Source organism: Nilaparvata lugens, chromosome 9 (genome assembly GCF_014356525.2).
Source record: "Nilaparvata lugens isolate BPH chromosome 9, ASM1435652v1, whole genome shotgun sequence".
NCBI lineage: Eukaryota > Metazoa > Arthropoda > Insecta > Hemiptera > Delphacidae > Nilaparvata > Nilaparvata lugens.
In genome coordinates this window covers 46,008,181-46,032,065 of record NC_052512.1, presented here as the reverse complement: position 1 = coordinate 46,032,065, position 23,885 = coordinate 46,008,181, and the positions used below count along the sequence as shown (strand labels likewise).

The 23,885-nt window shown below is 34.1% G+C and overlaps 1 protein-coding gene across 1 annotated transcript; it reads right to left on the bottom strand.

Moving 5' to 3' along the window:
- Nucleotides 1–9,549: 9,549 nt before the first annotated feature.
- Nucleotides 9,550–20,630, bottom strand: LOC120352983 (probable E3 ubiquitin-protein ligase HERC1). The gene is made up of 5 exons (XM_039435358.1): nt 20,453–20,630; nt 18,875–19,159; nt 16,782–16,954; nt 13,527–13,720; nt 9,550–9,632 (listed from the first exon to the last, which is right to left on the bottom strand). The coding sequence occupies exons 1-5, from the start codon at nt 20,615–20,617 to the stop codon at nt 9,550–9,552; spliced, it is 900 nt and encodes a 299-aa protein (XP_039291292.1). The 5' UTR covers nt 20,618–20,630.
- Nucleotides 20,631–23,885: the final 3,255 nt, after the last annotated feature.

The window sequence follows — 23,885 nt, the reverse complement described above, 5'->3', positions numbered from 1 at the left end:
TTTTATCATAGAAAAAAAATAGAATATACAGTACCTATGACAGGAGACCAGGCTAGTGAGATGGGCACATGACTGTGCGTGAGCTGGAATCTGGTGCGACAAACCTTGACCGAATCTTCCTGCTGCCAACTCGACACACTTTGTCATCACTGGCCACATGTCGCCAAGTACTCACTGCGGGGTCCCACTCTAGCGCCGACACTGCCGTCTGTTATATTTATTTATATTTATAACAATCATATTTAATGATACACAAATCTATATATATAAAAGCGAAATGGCACTCACTCACTGACTGACTGGCTCACTCACTCACTCGCAGAACTAAAAATCTACCGGACCAGAAACGTTCAAATTTGGTAGGTATGTTCAGTTGGCCCTTTAGAGGCGCACAAAGAAATCTATTGGCAACATTTCAACTCTGAGGGTGGTTTTTAAGGGTTTAAAGTTCGTCTTTTAGCATGTATATTCTTCTTATTCCAATCTCTTAATTTATAATTGAAAAATGTCCATACCATATGTTAATATAGAACTATAATCTAGAGAGAGTACCTCTTCGAAACAGTTGTTAACTGGTAACTAAATTAATAATTTTGTCAGTTTGGCATTAAGTTGAGTTGACTTGGTTAGGTTGCACCAAGTTGAAGATTGAAATGCATTTATCGCGGGAAAATTGATTGGGCACTGCTACTTCAATCCTGGGAATATTATATTACTAGCCGTCAGGCTCGCTTCGCTTGCCATATCCGTTAGCCAGATGTTTAGCCTGGACCCCCGACTGGATCGTCCTAATTAGATAAAAAATGCTCAAATGAAAATCAGCTCGCCTGCTGATCTCATTCTTGGACGATCCAGACGGGGAGTCCAGGGGGCGGAGCCCCTGGCTAGACGGATATGGCGAGCGAAGCGAGCCTGACATCTAGTCAAATATATAGTCAAATGCATACTAGTGACCCCCTGGGTGGAGAACACGCTCAAGAACTGTGTATTGTAATCTTGATACACGTTTAATGATACAGAGTTGATAAAGATTGTGAAAACAGCTAAATATTTCTTTACAAGAATAATTTGACAGTAGGTTTCATTGGGGATCCTATTTGAAATGAGAAATTAATCTCCAAATATTACTCTGTCGCTTCAACATCTTTGACCCTCATATGAATCCAAATTGATTTTTTGAAATGATAAGGTGGTCATGTAATACATGATTTTTCGATACAGAGTTCCAAGAGAATAAATGGCGGAAACCGCACATTGATATCAACCACTATCAGTTTCTTGATGTGAAAGTTGTAGATTACAGCGTGAGTCATATGTGGGAACCCTTCAATAAATTGGATACTGTTTTAGATATAATACTGTAACTTTCAGGATAAGTTATTGTCGAATACTCTACCTTTTGACGACCGTACAACTGAATTAACCCCTCATAAGTTATTAATTTATACTTAATTTATACCCCATTATTAATTTATACTTATCATCATCATATTCCTCTTTTTCATCTTCTATTTAGTTGAAAAATTATTGTAGTTTCTATCTCTCTTTAATTTAGTGAATTTTCTATATTAACAGAGCACTTCTGTTTATATGTTTAGATGTTTAAATGTTTAGATGTTTAAATGTTTGGATGTTTAAATGTTTAGATTTTTAAATGTTTAGATAGATGTTTAAATGTTTAGATGTTTAAATGTTTAAATGTTTAGATGTTTAAATGTTTAGATGTTTAAATGTTTAGATGTTTAATGTTTAGATGTTTAAATGTTTAGATGTTTAAATGTTTATATGTTTAAATGTTTAGATGTTTATTTGTTTCTATTGCACCTGATCTCGAAGACGGCTCTAACGATTCTCACGAAATTCAGAACATAGTAGGTTTATATATAAGATTCGATTGCACTAGGTCTCATCCCTAAGAAAACTCGCTGAAGGACATAAAAGCATACTTATTATTCATCCTGTGAAAACAGCTGATAATAATTATTTCGTCGTCTGTTGGTGATGTAAGTGAGTGAGCGAGTTCATGTGTTGGGACTGTGTCAAAATTATGACTCAGCTGTTGAACTTTTGTAATCATTCAATCAGGTACTTAGTGCCGGTTGCAAAAAAGCCGGGTTATTTTCAATCCTGATTAATTACAGTAGATCCAACTTTTGAAATGGTTTCTCTGATTGGTTCACGTGAAGTTAATTAGGATTAAAATTTAAACGGCTTTGTGCAACTGGACCTTTGTGAGGAAAATTTTTGCATTCCTCTGGGAATTAATCTCAATTTACTGTGATTACATAGAAACATTTCTGTATGAATGTTATAATAATTCTTCCTTCGTAATACATTTTTTATGCTGTTGTACTCCAGAGCGAAGCTCGGTCCCCGATATTTTTAATAATTGAAACAAATTCTATTCATGATACAAAGGTTACATAAGAAAAAACCCAATCAAATAATGGTCTATTGTCAAGTTTACAGTCAATTTTACTTTCACTATGAGAATGGAACAATAAAACTAAATCATTCTATTTGTGTTTCAAAGAGACCCTTGTGAAGCATGGGTACCGTCTAGTTTTAAAATAAACAAATCAAATCAAAAATTTTCATTCACAATACAAACAGTTGAGGGTCCTGCCAAACCCAAAGTTTTCGGCGGGTGCCCAGGAATAGGAAAAAATGAGTTACAAAAGATAAATAAACTTAGACAAAATAAATATTACACTTCAAAGATTTTAAGTAAAAATGAAAGAAAACTAATACAAACCCAAAAATAAAATAAGAAATATACATCAGATTTTGATACAGAATTAATAAAAAAAGGGAAAAATGAAATTTATTAGAAAGGAATGAAATAATAAGGAAAAGGGAAAAATTGTTTTACACAAGTAATAGTACATTTTATCGTTGAGGCTGGCGGCAGTGACAATAAAAGGAAAATCTTAAAACTTCAGCCAGCAAAAATTGAAAAATTCTAATAATGTAAGAATATGCTGTCATTTTTACTTCCTTGCCCTACTACCATAGGTAAGGAAAGTATTGCTTTCCAAAAAAAATTAAGGTACCCCAATTTCAAGTTTTCTATACGTTCAAGGTCCCCTGAGTCCAAAAACATGATTTTTGGGTATTGGTCTGTGTGTGTGTATGTGTGTGTGTGTGTGTTATGTTGGTGTGTGTATGTGTGTGTGTTATGTGTGTTGTGTATGTGTGTGTGTGGTGTGTGTTATATGTGTGTGTGTGTGTGTGTATGTCTGTGAACACGATAACTCCACTCCTAATTAACCGATTGACTTGAAATTTCAAACTTAAGGTCCTTTACCATGAGGACTCGACAATAAGAAATTCAATAAAATTCAATTCAAGATGGCGGAAAAAATGGCGGATAATTACTAAAAAACCATGCTTTTCACGGTTTCTCAAAAACGGCTCTAACGATTTTCTTCAAATTATACCATGGATAGCTATTTATAAGCCCTATCAACTAGCATAAGTCTCATTTCTGGGGAAAATTTCAGGAGCTCCGTAATATTCTTGAGAAAAATGGCGGAAAATGACTAAAAAAAACCATTTTTTCACGGTTTTCTCGAAAACGGCTCCAACGATTTTCTTCAAATTTATACCAGGGATAGCTATTTTTAAGCCCTATCAACTGGCATAAGTTTCATTCTGGGAAAATTTCAGGAGCTCCGTAATATTCTGAGAAAAAATGGCGGATAATGACTAAAAATCCGTTTTCACCGTTTTCTCGAAAACTGCTCTAACGATTTACTTCAAATTCATACCATGGATAGATATCATAAGCACTATCAACTGGCATGGTCTCATCATTCTGGGAAAATTCCATGAGCTCCGTAATATTCTTGAGAAAAATGGCGATAATGACCAAAAACCAGGTTTTTCACGGTTTTCTCGAAAACGGCTCTAACGATTTTCTTCAAATTCAAGCCATAAGTCCTATCATATATAATTCATAATTCATAAGTCCTATCAAATGACATGAGTTTTTTCCTTGGAAAATTGCAGGAGCTCCGTAATATTCTTGAGAAAAATGGCGGATAATTACTAAAAAACCATGTTTTTCACGATTTTTTTCAAAATAACTTGAACGATTTTTTTCAAATTCATACTCTGTATAGTTATTTATCAGCTCTATTAACTGGCATGGGTCTCCTTTCTCGGGAAACTAATGGGGGGTCCACCCCATCCTTGAGAAATGGACTTTGTAACCTCCTTCTCGTGCAGAGGTAGGTAGGTAGAGCAGTTATAAAAAGAACACATAGTCGAGATATTTCATCTGTAGAACAGCTGTTTTGACGACTTTAAACAAATGACGACTAAAAAAATCATTGAATTTTCACCAATTTACCAAAGGAAAAAGTACTCTGAAAACAATTATATATACACATATACAAAAGTCTGATCGGTAGTTTCGGAATATGAGCAAGGAAAGTTGTGTGAGTGTACCACACCAGATTTTTTCAACTTGACGTTTCTTAAATTATATGTGTACTTTTGTAATATTATTAGTTTCCGTTTTATAATTGAATGTGCTGTATTATTGAGATACAAATCACATCCTTAGAGTAGTCACTAATATTTGAGGAAGTCTGTTAAATAAGATTATATTTGTGTTTTAAACAGATCCTTGCGGAGCATGGGTATCCTGCTAGTTCTAAAATAAATCATGCTATTTTAATTATTGCAGTGACCTTATCAGAAAATCTAGATGGATAGAACACCTACAAATTAATGCAATAAGAAAGGGATAATAATTGTGTTACCTGGTGAGCCATGATGGTTTGAGTATCGTAGTTAGGACTTTTGTGACCGATCTTAACGGTCCATCATTGAATCCGACCGCGAAATTCTTGTCTTCATCAAGCCAAACTATGTGATCACGGATGCTGCAATTGAGAAGGAACAAGGCTTCAAATCCACTCATACAAAGGAATACCAAACATGAATACATCCTAATATATTAAGCGAGCAATTTCTGTTTATCTGTTTATATTTTTCTATTTTTATATCTGGTTACATGGTTATTTATGTTCAACGGATCTCGAAAACGGCTCTAACGATTTTCCGAAATTTGGAACATAGTACGTTTATGACATCAAAATTGGATTGCACTAGGTCTCATCCCAGGGAAAACTCGCTGAAGGACATGAAAAGGATAATATCTTCTGAATGGTGGATTTAGAATGACAAAAGTATCCAATTATATGGAGCGAGCAATTTCTGTATATCTCTTTATATTTTTATATCTGGTTATTTAGGTTCATCCCTGGGCAAACTCACTGAAGGACATGGAAAGGATAATTCATCCTTGGAAAAACAGATGATGATTTCGTCGTCTGCCGATAACAGAAGATGCGTGTGCCTGTGTGGGAGATCAGCTGTGTAATCAATTAGCTTACCGTATCTCGCGAGAAATCTAGAAATTTTAATTGTCTCGATCAGAATACAGTGATCTGATTTGTTGACATGAGATGGTATATTATCATAATATTCAAAGTTAATCATTATTTTACAGTTCTAAGTGATTAGTGAGTGTTATTTTGTTATTGAATTTGGTATGTAAACAATCTAAATTAGAACTTTTATGTTTTCAAATATTTGGACTGAAATTTCACCTGAATTCAAGTGTATGGAACATGACTACTTTTTGGATATTTAGTGTATAAATCAAAATTCGGGGAAGAAACAGTTTTGGGCTGTACCTGTTAGTCCTTCCCAATCATTTCACAGAATTGGGTTAATTGGGTTCTGTTTATCAATAAATAAATAATGAGCAAAGCTCGGTGCCCCAATATTAAACATGAAGATCGATTTCTCCAAGATAGCTTTTTACACAAAGGAAGATTACATTGATCATTATTCGATATGTTTTTGTATTACATTACATTACATTCGATATTGATTGTATAATGTTTTTTGTCCTGTGTCTTGTTTTTGTAAATGTGGGCTGTGTCTATTTTGTTCGACCATTTAGAATAATTTTGTCAAGTTCCAGACCCTTGATCAGGTGGATGCTATGTCATCTATCATGAAACATGAATTATTGACTCGTATATTATAATGATTCTATGGCGAAATTTACTATAGGTAATTGACCGAAGCAAAGTTGAGGTCTTAGTTTCGACTCGATCGGCTTTTGTCTGTTTGTTTGTTGTTTGGTACCGCAGTTACAGTCGCAGTTATTGTCCGATTTGGATGAAATTTGGTATGCAAGTTCTTTGAAACAAGGGCAGCAGAAACGTATGTGTAACAATTTTTGATAAGACCTCTGTTTTTTTGTAATTTAAAAAAACCGTAAACTAATGTCAATCCAGAAAGGATGTGTCTTTGAATATACAGCAATTCATGTTCATACTTTTTCGCATCAATTGTTAGGAGAACATGGTGACCAAGTTGGTTAGACCGTGGCTTCTCACACTGTGGGGACCCAGATTCAAATCTCGTTCCTACCAATTTTTTTTGCAGATGATACTAATTGCTTTATCTTATTCTAATAATATATCATTATAAAATAAATTATTATGATTAGATAGAATAATTAAATTGAATCATCTATTATAATTATTAAATTGATTTATCAAATTAATTGGATAAAATTTAAAAAATCTTTAGTATGGAGTCCAATACTGCAGTTATAGAAATAAATTTGTATGTAGAGGTATAAAGGTTAATTTTGTTTTTCTTTTTGTGTAGTGAGAAGTTGATATTGAGGTAGTTATTCATATTTGAATTAAAAAGACTAAGAAATTGTCAAAAAAACACATTTATTTATACTTAGAAAGACCGGTTTCGGTGATTACACCGTTGTCAATCTCTGATAAACTCTGATAAAGACCGAAACCGGTCTTTCTAAGTATCAATGAATCCGTGGTTTTTGACAATTTCTTAGTCTTTTTCATTTAAAAGGTAAAACTTGTATGTATTTGATATAAAGAATCTCCTTGATAAGTCCTGTGTACCTTCAAACAGTGTCTCTAGCACTTTCAATGGAAAAAATAATAATTACATGGCTAAATCTTCACAATATACTGTACTTACTGGCCCTTCTCATTAGATTGAAAGTTGTATTCATGAGCGAGGTCTACTGTTCGCAGAACTACTAGTTCCACTGAACATTTCTAAACAGTAACCGGCTTGACAATGTCCGAAATGTCTTGACCGAGCTCAATGAAACCGGGTATTAGAACTTACACTTCATTTTTTGTGATCAGATCATAATTTCAATAAAATACTGCGGTCTTCAATAAATATTGTTATTCTTAATGATTCTATTAATCATTCAATGTATCAAGTATACTTATTCCTACATTAAAATATACATCAGCACAATGTATTATCTATTTATAATCAAAATATTAATAATAGATCTACATAATAAGAGTGTGTTCTCTATTTTTACTTCTATGAGTAGATTAAGCTTATATATGTAAAGTGGAACTCTCTCTCCCCCTACACACAGATGGATAGTTGACCGAGTGAAGTGAGGTCTAAGATTCAATGCGACGGTTTGGCATTTCTCTTGATGTTTAAATGTTTAAATGGTTGAATGGTTAATTGTTAAATGTTTGAATGTTTAAATGCCTATATGTTGCGCATTTATGGCGAAACGCGGTAATAGATTTTCATTAAATTTGGCAGGTAGTTCCTTTTTTAATTGCGCGTCGACGTATATACAAGGTTTTTGAAAATTTTGCATTTCAAGGAAAAAGGAGCCTCATTCATACACCAATATTAGAGTACGAGTAGGTCTAACCTATACGTGTAGGCTAACTGAAGCATGGATGAAGTCTAGGATGGTTAGTTATCAACTTTTAAAATGTCATTTCAGGTATTAATTTCTGTTACTCATACGGTAATGTCTGAAAATTTCATTGTTTCAAAAATACATTTTAAATCAATTATAAGACTTGTGTACTAAAGTATTTTGATAGAATAAAGAAAAAAATGGCGGCTAAGAATTGTTTACTTTTGTACAGTCACTGTCAAATGTAGAAAATAAAATATTCTGGCAAACAGACAACATTGCAAGCTAGAGAGAGATAGCGCTATCTATTTTTGAAAGAAAAGAAAGAAATATTTATTGCCAAAATCATTAAACAAACTTTACAAATGTGAAAAATATGAAAATTTCCATAAACAATACATTGCAAAAACTTAAAATTAAAATATTTTCCATTTAAAAATCGATTATAATATTATCATTGGCGTTACCAGCAAAACTAAGTAGTTTGAGCGATGGCAACGAGTAATCAGTCGGCTATAATTAGTGGCTGAGATTCAGTCGAAAATAGAAAAAATATAATAAAGAAAAAAGAAACATATGGAATGTATGAAAAAACTAGAAAAAAAAAATAAAATTTCAATCCGAAAAGAAGAAGTACTAAGAGTGAAATACGAAGAGAGCAGAAAAACTAGAATGACTTCATAATAATTTAAAAACTCAAAAGAAAAAGAGATGATTCATGTAATTATTAATCTACAATTCACTGTACATATGTAATCCATTTAGTAACATAATGTAATTCATTTGTAGCATATATGCAATTCTTTTGTAAGCAAAGAGAGAATTAGAAAAAACATACAATACAGTATACATGACACAAAAAATAAAACTTAACTCAGAGAGAGAAAATTAATCTGGGAGTATAGCCCTACTAATAATAAATTCAGAGGAGCTGAGGAAGACAGTATATGTACATCAATAAAATATTTTAGGTATGATATCTTCTGTCTTTATCCAGCTTTCAATTTTAATTTAAGTGCTTTTGTAGGTTTTCTTGCAATGAAATGTTCTAGTATAAAATTAATAAGCTTTTTTGTTGTATAGTTTGAATTGTCTTCTGCATATAGTTAGATCTGTTCGAGGAACAAAGCATCTATTTACTGATCTAAACTATAATTAGTGAATGAGGTGTAAAAAGAGTATATGGTTGCTGATATATTTAACAAGATTTCTGATATACAGTGCCTAACTGACAGAACTCCGAAGTTGCTGGCTAGGGTACCTTCTATGCACTCCTAGTGCTGCCTTGAGGATACTCTTTTGAATAATATTTAGTTTATTGAAATGAGCATCAAAAGCACCCCCAGACCCTAATCCATACTGAAAAACTGATTGGGCGTTTGCAAGATAGACCATTTTACTTAAAGATTTCTCTTTTAGTAAGCTCAATTTATAGAATTTATGAATCATGAATTTCATCCTGTTACACATCTATCTATATGCTTATTCCATCTTAGTTTGGGTCCAAAGTGACACCTAAATACTTTTTTTCAGTTACCCTCTCTAACACAGAGAGTTACCCTCTCTTTGTTGTGTGATAGAAAAGGACAGCAACAGTATTGTCAATCCTACACTGCCATTATAACGTGGACCTCACTATAGGCAAGGCTACAGGACCCAGACTGTACTCACTGAATTCTGCGAGCAATGAAGCAACTGCTCCTTGACAATGAGACCCGCTTGACGATGACCAAAAGTGACCGTTCCGTCGATCTGTCCGACAAGCAGATGTTCGGCTTCTGCCTCTACACTGTGTCGCGTCACCGGCCAGCAGAGACACGTGATCTGAGCCCTGCCTGCGACTCCAGCAAGTACTCACTGCCAACACCAACCAGGCTGATCTCTGCAAACATCAGGAATAGAATAGAATAAAATCGAATAAAATTTAGCCAAAACTGATTGATTGATTGAGTACTTTATTTATGTAGATTACAATATATACGGCTTATACACTTTATACAATAGCTTACAATACAGCCAAATTATAGATGAATTACATAAATATAGACTAAGAAAATAATTATTGAACTGTATATGATATGAAAAAGCAATTTGTGATATTATAACTATAGATAATAATCATATTGTTATGCATCTACATAAATTGGCGGAGCTTTGGAACATCAATGTCCATTCTTCGGAAAGAATATTAAAAATATCCTCCCCACTAACTCTCTACCAAAATACAGCAAAATTATAGATGAATTTACATAATATAGACTAAGAAAATAATATATTGAACTGTATATGATATGAAAAAGCAATTTGTAATATTATAACTATAGATAATATCATATTGTAATGCATGTACATAAATTGGCGGAGCTTTGGACATATCAATGTACATTCTTCGGAAAGAATATTAAAAATATCCTCCCCACTAACTCTCTACCAAAATACAGCAAAATTATAGATGAATTTACATAATATAGACTAAAAAATAATTATTGAACTGTATATGATATGAAAAAGCAATTTGTAATATTATAACTATAGATAATAATCATATTGTTATGCATCTACATAAATTGGCGGAGCTTGGACATATCAATGTCCCTTCTTCGGAAAGAATATTAAAAATATCCTCCCCACTAACTCTCTACCAAAATACAGCAAAATATAGATGAATTTACATAATATAGACTAAGAAAATAATTATTGAATGTATATGATATGAAAAAGCAATTTGTAATATTATAACTAGAGATAATAATCATATTGTTATGCATCTACATAAATTGGCGGAGCTTTGGACATATCAATGTCATTCTTCGGAAGCAATATTAAAAATATCCTACCCACTAACTCTCTACTCTCTACAGATTGGAGAGAAACAAAATATAGGCTAACTGATAAGTGAAAAGAAGTCAAGTCACAAAATGCCGATTTTGACTTTTCTACATGTTCTTATTCAGAATTTCTTTGGTATAAAGGATTCAAGTCTATATGGTATTACTAGAGTTACTAGTAGTTCTGTGAACAGTAGACCTCACGCTCAGTAAGTTACATTGACCTGTTATGTTTTCTCAAAAATAAAATTAATTTTATTGCCATTCTTTTTTTACAAACAAGTGAAACAAAACATTCTTATAATGTTATAACTAATTATAATCTAAACTAATTTAAAAACATATTCAACGAATGTTTTCTTTTATTTTAATATTGAAATAATGGGCTCTCCCAGAAAGCTAATGCTTGAGCTCTGGAAGAGAGTTCAAAAATGTTAAAGGTAATTAGGATGGATGTCTAAGACAATTAATTAGTACCAGAAGAAACAATATGCAATATAAACACTAGATATACTAAATGTATGTACAATTAACAATGTAAGCACTGGAACAAAAAGTCAATTAATCTTCTGAAATCTCAAGTCCGAAGTAAACTTTCCTACACCCCACTCTCTTATTTCATAAATTAAACACTTAGTGAATAAATAATAAATATTATCAATTTAAAATATCTAGCAAAAAATCCTAAATAAACATAGAGCTTTCTGTCCTATCGTACCGTGACGTGTCGTCCCGGAATGTGAGTGTGAGCGCTGTTATCAGGTCTGGCTGCAACTGTCTACAACGTTGATGGTAAGATAGGTACATTTTCAAGTTGTTCGATGTTTTTGAATGGGCAGTATTATAGCAAAAATCCTAAATAAACATAGAACTTCCTGTCCTATCGTACCGTGACGTGTCGTCCCGGAATGTGAGTGTGAGCGCTGTTATCAGGTCTGGCTGCAACAGAACTGTCTACAACGTTGATGGTAAGGTACATTTTCAAGATGTTCAATGTTTTTGAACGGGTAGTATTATAGTCAACTGTCTACTAACGTTGATGGAAAGATACATTTTGAAGATGTTCAATGTTTTTGAACGAGTATTATTATAGTCCACTAGACAGCTGATTTATGATGAATAATTCTATAGTCTGATTTTTACTCTAATATTGGTGTATGAAGGAGGCTCCTTTTCCTTTTATATTATCCTTGAAATGCAAAATTTCCAAAAACCTTGTATATACGTCGACGCGCAATTAAAAAAGGAACATAGCTGTGAAATTTCATAAAAATCTATTACCGCGTTTCGCCGTAAATGCGCAACATATAAACATTTAAAACATTAAGAGAAATGCCAAACCGTCGACTTGAATCTTAGAACTTACTTCGCTCGGTTAATTATCATGGTAAAATGGAAACATCTTAGAAAAAATCATTCATGTCTGATATAAATTATACAAATCGAATCATTACCTTAAAAGGTTGAATTAAATCTAATACGTATTGGTAGAAATTATACAAGTCAACTTATAACTTACAAGAAGAGAAATAGGTATTGATATAAATGATACAAGACAACTCAAACCAAGATAAAAAAGGTTTAAAACGTATACCTCAAACCATTATCAGACATATCCCCGAAATATTCTGAAATCAACAGCTTTTTACATTGCCAATTTACAATTTTTAATTGTAAATGGCAATGTAAAGCGGATAATGACCGAGCGAAGTGAGGTCTAAGATTCGAGTTGCACATTTACGGCGAAACGCGGTAATAAATTTTTCATTGTTCGAAGGTTTGGCATCTCTCTTAATGTTTGAATGTTTAAATGTTATATGTTGCGCATTTACGGCGAAACGCGGTAATAGATTTTCATGAATTTTGACAGGTATGTTCCTTTTTAATTGCGCATCGACGTATATACAAATTTTTGGAAATTTTGAATTTCAAGGATAATATAAAAGGAAAAAGGAGCCTCCTTCATACGCCAATATTACCGTAAAGTGTATATCAAGTTGAGATGATACTGTATCATATTGTGTTGATACTCTATCATCTTCGTATGGTGAGGTCCAAGTTATAATGGCAGTATTTGATTGACCGAGCGAAGTGAGGTCTAAGATTCAAGTCGACGGTTTGGCATTTCTCTTAATGTTTAAATGTTTGAAAGTTTAAATGTTTGAATGTTTATATGTTGCGCATTTACGGCGAAACGCGGTAATAGATTTTCATGAAATTTCACAGGTATGTTCCTTTTTTAATTGCGCATCGACGTATATACAAGGTTTTTGGAAATTTTGCATTTCAAGGATAATATAAAAGGAAAAAGGAGCCTCCTTCATACGCCAATATTAGAGTAAAAATCAGACTATAGAATTATTCATCACAAATCAGCTGTCAAGTGATTACACAGATGTGTGGAGAAGCCAGTATATTGCTGTAATTTCCATAAGGTCAATAGTTTCAATCAGGTACTTGTGGATGAGAATACTGCGTGAGGTCTACTGTTCACAGAACTACTAGTATAGAAGGAAAAAGGAGCCTCCTTCATACGCCAATATTAGAGTAAAAATCAGACTATATAATTATTAATCATAAATCAGCTGACAAGTGATTACACAGATGTGTGGAGAAGCCAGTCTATTGCTGTATTTCCATAAGGTCTATAGTTTCAATCAGGTACTTGTGGATGAGAATACTGCGTGAGGTCTACTGTTCACAGAACTACTAATATAAAAGGAAAAAGGAGCCTCCTTCATACGCCAATATTGGAGTAAAAATCAGACTATATAATTATTCATCACAAATCAGCTGACAAGTGATTACACAGATGTGTGGAGAAGCCAGTCTATTGCTGTATTTCCATAAGGTCTATAGTTTCAATCAGGTACTTGTGGATGAGAATACTGCGTGAGGTCTACCGTTCACAGAACTACTAGTGATTTTCAACTGAAATTGAATCTTACCTGGCAAATACCAGATGTTGATGGTGTTATTCATAGAAGCAGCAATGAACTTCTTAGAGGGCGACCATCCCAGATGATCGATGAGCTGACCGTTCAGTTGACTGCCATAGACATTTTCCGAAAGACGAAACACAAGGGTCTGCTCTAGACTCCATTTGCTCAGCGACCAGATTCGAACCGTACTGTCGCAGCCACTGTGCAAAAATACATTAGATTAGATTTATTCATTTATGTATGTTTATACTCAACTATTGAATTATATTAAGCGAGCAATTTCTGTATTTATATATCTGGTTATTTTTATATCTGGCTATTTTTATATCTGGTTATTTTTATATATGACTATTTTTACTTTCCTTGCCCTATTACCATAAGTAAGGAAAAGTATTGCTTTCCAAAGAAAATTAAGGTACCCTAATTTAAAGTTTTCTATACGTTCCAAGGTCCCCTGAGTCCAAAGACATGATTTTTGGGTGTTGGTCTGTGTGTGTGTATGTGTGTATGTCTGTGAACACGATAACTCCATTCCTAATCAACCGATTGACTTGAAATTTTAAACTGAAAAACTGAAACTGATTTGACAATAAGAAATTCAATAAAATTGAATTCAAAATGGCGGAAAAAATGGCGGATAATTACTAAAAAAACATGTTTTTCACGGTTTTCTCGAAAACGGCTCTAACGATTTTCTTCAAATTTATACCATGGATGAGCCCTATCAACTGACATGAGTCTCATTTCTGGGAAAATTGCAATGGTTTCGAAATATTTTTGAGAAAAATGGCGGATAATTACTAAAAAAACATGTTTTTCACGATTTTCTCAAAAATGACTCGACCGATTTTTTTCAAATTCATACCCTGTATAGTTATTTATCAGCTCTATCAACTGGCATGAGTCTCTTTTCTGGGAAACTAATGGGGGGTCCACCCCATCCTTGAGAAATGGATTTTGTAACCTTCTTCTCGTGCATGAGGTAGGTAGGTAGAGCAGTTCATAAAAAGAACACACTATAGACGAGATATTTCATCTGTAGAACAGCTGTTTTAACGAATTAAAAGAAATAATCGAATTTCACAATTTACACAAAGGAAAAAGTACTCTGAAAACAATTTTATATACACATAAATACAGAAGTTTGATCGTAGTTTCAAATATGTTGCCGCCAATCGTCATTATGTTATTCCCCTGAATTATTCTCGTTTAAGAATGGGGCTTACAGTTCAATGAGCAAGGAAAGTTGTGTGAGTCTACCACACCAGATTTTTATATCTGGTTATTTATGTTTAACGGATCTCGAAAACGGCTCTAACGATTTTCACGAAATTTGGAACATAGTAGGTTTATGATATAAAGATTCAATTGCACTAGGTCTCATCCTTGGCTGAAACAGCTGTGGATAGTAAAAAAGTGAGTATGTGAGAAATCCAAATATCGCATCCCCGAAATTCATAAGATGACATATAGTCAGATGTGAAATATAAACACGATCATTTTAGAGAATTGTGTTCTGTTTATCTTTTATCTATATATATAAAAGCGATATGGTACTCACTGACTGACTGACTGACTGACTGACTCACTCACTCATCACTCACTCGCAGAACTAAAAATCTACCAGACCAAAAACGTTCAAATTTGGTAGGTATGTTCAGTTGGCTCTTTAGAGGCGCACTAAGAAATCTTTTGGCAAATTTTAACTCTAAGGGTGGTTTTTAAGGGTTTCAAGTTCGTCTTCAAGCATGTATATTCTTCTTCTCCCAATCTCTTAATTATAATTTGAAAATGTCCATACCATATGTTAATATAGAACTATAATCTAGAGAGAGTACCTCTTCGAAACAGTTGTTAACTGGTAACTAAATTAATAATTTTGTCAGGTTGGCATTAAGTTGACTTGTTAGGTTAGCACCAAGTTGAAGACTGAAATGCATTTATCGCGGGAAAATTGATTGGGCACTGCTACTTCAATCAGAGCTATTCCTGGGAATATTATATTACCAGCCGTCAGGCTCGCTTCACTCGACATATCCGTTTAGCCAGACGTTTTGTCTGGACCCCCGACTGACATATGATAAAAATTCTCAAATGAAAAAATGCGGGCGAGCGAAGCGAGCCATCTTGAATTGCATTTGATCGAAATTGTTCGTGTCGGATCCTTATAGTGTAAGGACCTTACGTTCCAAATTTCAAGTCATTCCGTCAATTAGGAGATGAGGTATCGTGTACAAAGACGCCCATAATACACTCATACACACACACACACACCAACACACCACACACACACACACACACACACACACACACACACACCACACACCACACACACACACACACACACACACACACACACACACACACACCACACACACAACACCACACACACACACACACACACCACACACACACACACACACACACACACACACACACACACACACACACACACACACACACACACACACCACACACACACACACACACCACACACCACACACACACACAACACACACCACACACACAACACACACACACACACACACACACACCACACACACACACCACACACACACACACACAACACACACACACACACACACACCACACACACAAACAACACACACACACCACACACACACACACACACACACACACACACACACACACACACACACAACACACACAACACACACACACACACCACACACACACCACACAACACACACACACACACCAGCTGGTGACAGGACTATAAAGCTGGAGACACACATGAGGTCAGCTATCTCTTCATAGTGAATGATTAATAGAATCAACAGTTGCCAACAGTTTGCAATTGAATAATCTTATTTTCTCTAATTTCGAGCTTATTTTCAATTTTAGGTGAAAAATTGTAGAGATTTTCATGCTCAATCTACTCCACTTGATTTTTTTTGTTCAAATTGTATCTGAAGCCTGATAATTGGGAATCTAAAATCGAACTTTGCATTGATGGGGCGGAGCTCCTGAAATTTTCACAGATAGGGACTTGTGGCAGTTGATAGAGCTATCGATGACTATTTTAGGTATGAATTGATTAAAATCGTTGGAGCCGTTCCGAGAAAATCACGAAAAACCCCGTTTTTGACAACATTTTCCTTGAAACGTATAGAAATTTAGAAATTGGGGAACCTTAATTTTTTTCGGAAAGCAATACTTTCCTACCTATGGTAATAGGGCAAAGAAAGAAAAAATAAATATTTTATTGAATGGACCAACCTGGAGGCCAGTACACCTTGCTCGGACTGCCACGCCAAACAAGCGACTCTATCCTCGTGACCTTGGAACAGAGCTAATGTCGAACTGTCCATTACCGAAGTCAGGTCAGCCATATTCAAAGAATCCATCGCATGTAGAGAGGGAAGCGGCGACTTCGAAGACAGACATTTCAGCTGCAAACGAGACATTCCATGAAGTTCGTTTTTCAAGACAAAAACGGTATTAGATCAAATAAAATTATTGTAGATAACTACTGTAACTATAATAAAAAATATTCTCACTTTTTGTCTAGAACGCACCCAAAGCTCATAATATTCTAGTATTTATTGAACAAAGCAGAGATTTTCAAATAAGCTTTTTGGTCCTGAATTATGAGGCTGTGAATTCTGATTTATGAGGTATGTATGCATGCATAAGACTAGGGTTTTATTACCAACATTGATATAAGATAAATAGGAGATGCTTCCTCTATTTTATTTCAAACTAGCATGTAACCCGTGCTTCGCAAGGGTCTTTCTTAAAACTTGTAGTAATGAAATCTAGAAGAATTCAAACAAGATCTATAACCATCCTCGGTTAAACAAGAATCTATATGCAAAATTGAAGTTGATCAGTCCAGTAGTTCAGACATGATGATGCGTCAAAAATAATTTTCCTATACTTACACTTATACGTGTATAATCCAGTTCTTTCCTTTATAAGTATAGAAGATGATACATGGATGGATGATCATTGTTATTTACTAAAAGATAGAATAGGTTGAGTAGTTCCCTTTCAGAGGGAGTTTTGACAACCCACAAAACTCATTTTTCATTTGAAGATATAACGAAAAGGTGCATATGACCTCATTTTTTGCTCAGCTTGCCAAAATACCCCTCATTCAATATTAAAATTTTCGACTGACTGTACAGTAAGTCAGTCATTCTATCAGGGCTCGAATATATTTGGAATTTAATTGAATAAAAATGGGAGAGAATAATTTCTTTATGTAAATATCAACACCTTTATTCAAAGACATATTAACTGCATGCGTTTCCATATTGCCGATACAGCACTGATGAACTGTAGATGGTTATTTACAGCTTTGTCTCAAAAAAACTGCTCTAGCTGAAAAATTAGGACCCATAATTCTAAATAATTTGTTTTCATTTTCAAAAACCTGAACGACCACAGATCAGCAAGAGAGTAGCCCTTTAATTATTATCTGATTATTATAATCAGAAATCTTGATTGTTGGTTACAGTTGTAATCTTTCCTTTATCTCAATTACATGTATTTTCTGTTTCGCACCGTTTCATATTGAATATTCATATTGAAAATTTTTTTTTCTGTTTATTAAAAACCGGAACGACCAGTTTTTTTCTTTTCAGACCATCACATATTTTGGAAGGCATTTAGATTACATAGTTGTTGAGGCGTCTCATCTTGCTACATGTATTTCTTCGGATGCTCCTTGTGTATCGTTTCGGATGCAACACGTTGCTTTTGAGAAGATACAAAAGAGCATCTGTTGCTTATGAAAAGATACATTGAAGCTCCTTGTGTATCTTTTCTGATTCAACACGTTGTTTTTGAGAAGATACAAAAGAGCATCTGTTGCTTATTGAAAGATACATTGAAGCCCTTGTTTATCTTTTCGGATGCAGCACATTGCTTTCAAGAAGATGCAAAAGAGCATCTGTTGCTTATGGAAAGATACATTGAAGCTCCTTGTTTATATTTTCGGATGCAGCACATTGGTTTTAAGAAGATACAAAAGAGCATCTGTTGCTTATGGAAAGATACATTGAAGCTACTTGTGTATCTTTTCGGATGAAACATGTTGCTTTTGAGAAGATACAAAAGAGCATCTGTAGCTTATGGAAAGATACATTGAAGCTCCTTGTTTATATTTTCGGATGCAGCACATTGCTTTTGAGAAGACACAGGATAGCATCTGTTGTTTATGGAAAGATACATTGAAGCTACTTGTGTATCTTTTCGGATGCAACACGTTGCTTTTGAGAAGATACAGAAGAGCATCTGTTGCTTATGGAAAGATACATTGAAGCTTCTTGTGTATCTTTTCGGATGCAATTATTACTAGCACTAACCAGTTGTTGGGTGGCCCATTGTCGATGCTTGCTTTCGAGTCGATTGGACAGGACACACGCAGCCAGAGCATTCGCCAACAGCAGTGGACTGATTTTCGCCTCCAGTGGACTCTGCGGTGATGGCGGTAGAGCGGGGGAAGCCCCAACCGCCTCCTCCTTCTCCTCCTCACCTGCTGATGACGTCAGCGAAGTTCCGCCGTTTCTAGTGAGCAGCGACACTAGCGACTGGGTGACTGCGAAGGTCGACGGCGGTGTGTTTGAAGCGATAGCCACTTTCATTAGCTCCTTAACATGCAAAAATAAAATTGATTTTACCAAATTATTCATTTGGCTTTCCGAAATGGGGCGTAGTCATAGTCATTGTCACAGTCACGTGTGAATTGAATTTTAAAAAAACTAGAAAATTAAACACAAAATAAAATAAAGAGACAATAGTGTAAAGTTTCAGCTATTTTGAATTTTTTAGAAATGTTCAATTTCGTCAAGGAAAAACGTTTCCAATTATAGAAATGAGAAAATAAAAACTGCGACTACGCCCCGTTTTGGAAAGCTAATTTTCTGACTCCAGCTGTTTAAAGTCTAGAAACCGACCCTAAGGGTCATTGCACAGTGACAGTTCAAACTAAATTTCATTTCAAACTGGATTAAATCTGTATCAAGTCTATTTTGTTATGATTTGTTTCATTTTTAGTTTAAGCCACCAGTTGATTAAATTTAGTTTAAGCTTTGACTGTGCAAACGGCCATAAAAAATCGGTAGGAAAATGACCGAAAAATGATGACCGAGCAAAGTGAGGTCTAATATTTAAGTTGACGGTTTTGCATTTCTATTTGTGGTGTGTGTGTGTGTGTGTGTGTGTGTGTGTGTGTGGTGTGTGTGTGTGTGTGTGTGTATATGTCTGTGAACACAATAACTCCATCCTAATCAACCGATTGACTTGAAATTTTAAACTTAAGGTCCTTATACTATGATGATCCGACAATAAGAAATTCAATAAAATTGAATTCAAAATGGCGGATAATTACTAAAAAACCATGTTTTTCACGGTTTTCTCGAAAACGGCTCTAACGATTTTCTTCAAATTTATATCATGGATAGCTATTTATAAGCCCTATCAACTAACATGAGTCTCATTTCTGAGAAAATTTCAGGAGCTCCGTAATATTACACATACGACTTTAAACAGATGGAGTCAGAAAATTAGCTTTCCAGAATGGGGCGTAGTCGCAGTTTTTATAACAGTAGTTGCAGTTTTTATTTTCTCATTTCTATAATTATCGGAAACGTTTTTCCTTGATGAATTAAACATTCCAAAATAATTCAAATATCTGAAACTTTACACTATTCTCTCTTCATCTTATTTTCTGTTTAATTTTATAGTTTTTTAAAATTTAATTCAAACGTGACTGTGACAATGACTACGACTATGCCCCGTTTCGGAAAGCCAATTTTTTAACTCCAGCTGTTTAAAGTCTAGAACTTAGTAAAATCCCGAGCTCGGAAACCGGCCCTTAATGTTGTAAACTTTTGTAAAAGAATAAGAAAATAAATCAATTATTTCAATTGTAGCCTACTTACATTGGCACACATGAGAACGACCAGCTGAGAGGCGTTGTCATCACAGCTGGCGACAGCTGTCAAACAGCTGGCCAAACAGCTGAGGCTGTTGGTGGTGGAGGGGGAAAGGCAGCTGGAGAGCGGGTCCAGTGATGGAGTCATCATGGAGGAGGGCGATGACGTCATGACGGTGTGGCCATTGGCATTAGACACATGAGGCGCACTAGCTTCTGCGCATCACTCAGCCCCACCCCTGCCAGCGCGCTTGATATACTGCACATTGACCCACTATAACACAATACATGCAAAAATATTATAACAAAGAAACACTATAGTGAGGTCCACGTTATAATGGCAGTGAAGAAAGATAGGAAAAAACGTTGCCAAGTCTCTCCATTTTGCCACTGACTGTACACAGCTGTTACTCAATTTAATCTCAAATTGATCACGAAAATATATTTTTTATAATTTAATTCAAAAATTTGCTTTCATGACGGCAAAACTTGCATACCTGAAATGGCGGCTAATTTGAAAAACTGTGATACAACAATCTGAATTTCAAAACAACAGAATTGAGTGGTAGGTGTTCTATTCCAATTTCCTTTAAAAATAATAGAAAAATAGGAATACTATTTAAAAATAAGTAATTTCAAAGGATTAATTATTCTGAAATAACTTTTCAATATTATTTATACCGGTACGAGTAGGCTAACCTATATGGGTAGGCTAACTGAAGCATGGATGAAGTGTAGGATGGTTAGTAATCAACTTTTAAAATGTCATTTCAGGTATTTTAATTTGTGTTTCTCGTTCGGTAATGTTTAAAAATTATTTCATTGTTTCAAAAATGCATTTTAAATCAACTATACAAATTATGTACTCAGTATTTTGATAGAATGAAGAAAGAAAATGGCGGCTGAGAATATGGTTTGTTCAGTTTTGTATAGTCACTGTCAAAAGTAAATATAAAATATTCTGGCAAATAGACAACATTGCAAAGCGCGAGAGAGATAGTGATATCTGTTTTGTTGTATGATAGAAAAGGACAGCAACAGTATTGTCAATCGTACACTGCCATTATAATGTGGACCTCAATATAGAGGCTAATTTTCTAGTCCGGTTACCCAGTTTTCAAAATACGAGCTCTGCTAACTAAATGTCTCTTTCAAACCTTTTCTTCCACTTTTTCAAAATATAATACCCCTTCTATTACTACTGAACCTACTGAACTACTGCACTACTGAATCTAACCCGAATATTGTCTTTTCTAATATTATTAGTTATACTAATAACTGTTTTTGACTAAGGCCAGTTGCACGTCCGTCTGTTAAATATGGACATAACGTCGATTAACAAATCAGCGTTAGTTTTACGCATTCATTTCTGTTCCACCAAGATCGTCAGTTTTTAATCCCGATTAAGTTTACCGGTTAACTAACCAAGATTTCAACGGTTTCACAATCCAGTAACACTGTAATTTAACTGACACAAAATAATTAAGGTTATTTTATTGAAACGGTGAATTTGAAAATGAAAAAATATTACCAACGAGATCATGGTCCAATATTATTAGACAAAGAAAAAATGAGTTTGATTTCAATTCTAATAAGAGAGAATATTTACATAATAGAAAACTGATAATGATAGGTATGTTTTGAGGTAAAAATGAGGTTATGTTATTGAAGCGGTGAATTTGACCATTCAATACAGAGGCATGCGCCATGAAAATTCTCTGTCTGTCGCCAGTGTCAAGTGCTATGCTGCTAACAGACGACAAAAGATCGAAAACTAACCTCAAAAATCAGAATCTAATTTTGAATGCTGATATCAGCCACATTCTCTATTTTATTAATGAATGAAATATTCATTCATATATTTAGCCCTTACTTCGAATTTTAGTTTTTTTACCAAAAACTTATTGGAACACAGCTATCAGTAGGTACCTAACCGGCGTTAGTTAGATTTAATTCCCCGTGAATGGCTTGTTAAAAATCTTTTACGTCGATTAGTTTAACCAGCGTTATTTTTCGATTTTTACCTTTGTGCAACCAAATTTTCATCTTTTCAACTAATCGCGGTTGAAATGGTGCCAACTAAGTTAATCAGAATTGAAAATTGTTTATGCCGGTTAGTTTAATCGGCGTTATTGCTTGAAAATTCTGTTTTGTGAAACCAAAATGCATTGGTTAGCACTAATCTCGATTAAAGTACAGCATTTAATCGTGATCAAACATTAACCGACGTACGAAAAACTGGGGGTAAATTGTTAAACATTTTCTTGATGATAGAGGTTAATAATTTATTTTATATGTTTATTATACAGAGTGTTTCAGAAGTAGTGTAGAACATTTTAGGGTATTGTTCCTGGATGATAGGAGACTACAAATGTCGTATTTGAAGTGTCCAAAACTCAGCGGTTATCCTTATAGCTGCCATTTTGTTTTTTTCACTTAGGAATTTTTATCTCAAGAACGAAATGTTGTATTGATATGGCATGAATATTTATTCTATAAAGACTCAACTTTAAAAAGTAGAATAAAAAATTTTCAAAATGTTGGCCATTTTAAATTTTTGATTGCAAATTTCACGAAAACCGTTCACTTAACAAAAACTTTACAAGAGACAGAAAACTAGCAAATCTTATCAATCTTATCAAGATTTCAAGGTTACCTTATTTATTAACACGCGTGTGTTAATTATATGATCTACTTCCTGCAAACTTTAAACAGATTTATCATCCTAGAAAGTTCAAAACAATAGTACACAATTGGTTGATGAGCGAAGGAAGACAGAACATAGAAAACATTATTTCAAATAACAACTTACCAACTAATGACTTACTAAACACTAACTAATTACTAATACGCACAAAAAAACTAACAAAACCTACTCTAGAACATGGTACGCCATAGTGGAGTAGGTCAATTTCCACACAGAAAAAACTAAACAAGTAGAGGACACATTAAAAGAATTTTTTGTAACTAACTATTGTAATTTATCTAATATTTTGTGTAATTGATGTTGTAGTTTTAGTTTTTTTGGGGGGATTAACATTTATTTATTTATTTATATACTATTTAATAGTATAATAACATTATACATGGAGGAGATTCCAAAAATACATACAGCAAATTTATTGTTAGAATTTATCATTTTTATGGGATAAAATAATCTACTCATGAATGGATGAATATACCTTCTTTATTTCACTAATTTTTCGACATCTAGATAGAATAAAAAGTTTGAATCAGAAGATGGAATATAAAATAGGAAGATAATAGCTATATATTGAAATTAGTAAACGTTCATTCTGTCATCCTCAAACTGTTCAAGATTGTCTAGAGGACAGTCACAGCGAGGATTACATGAGCTGCCAACCTTGGAAAACGAAAATTCCCAAAGCTACATGCAAAAGTTACATTATTGTGCGGCATTTTGCTGCGCGCGCGACTAC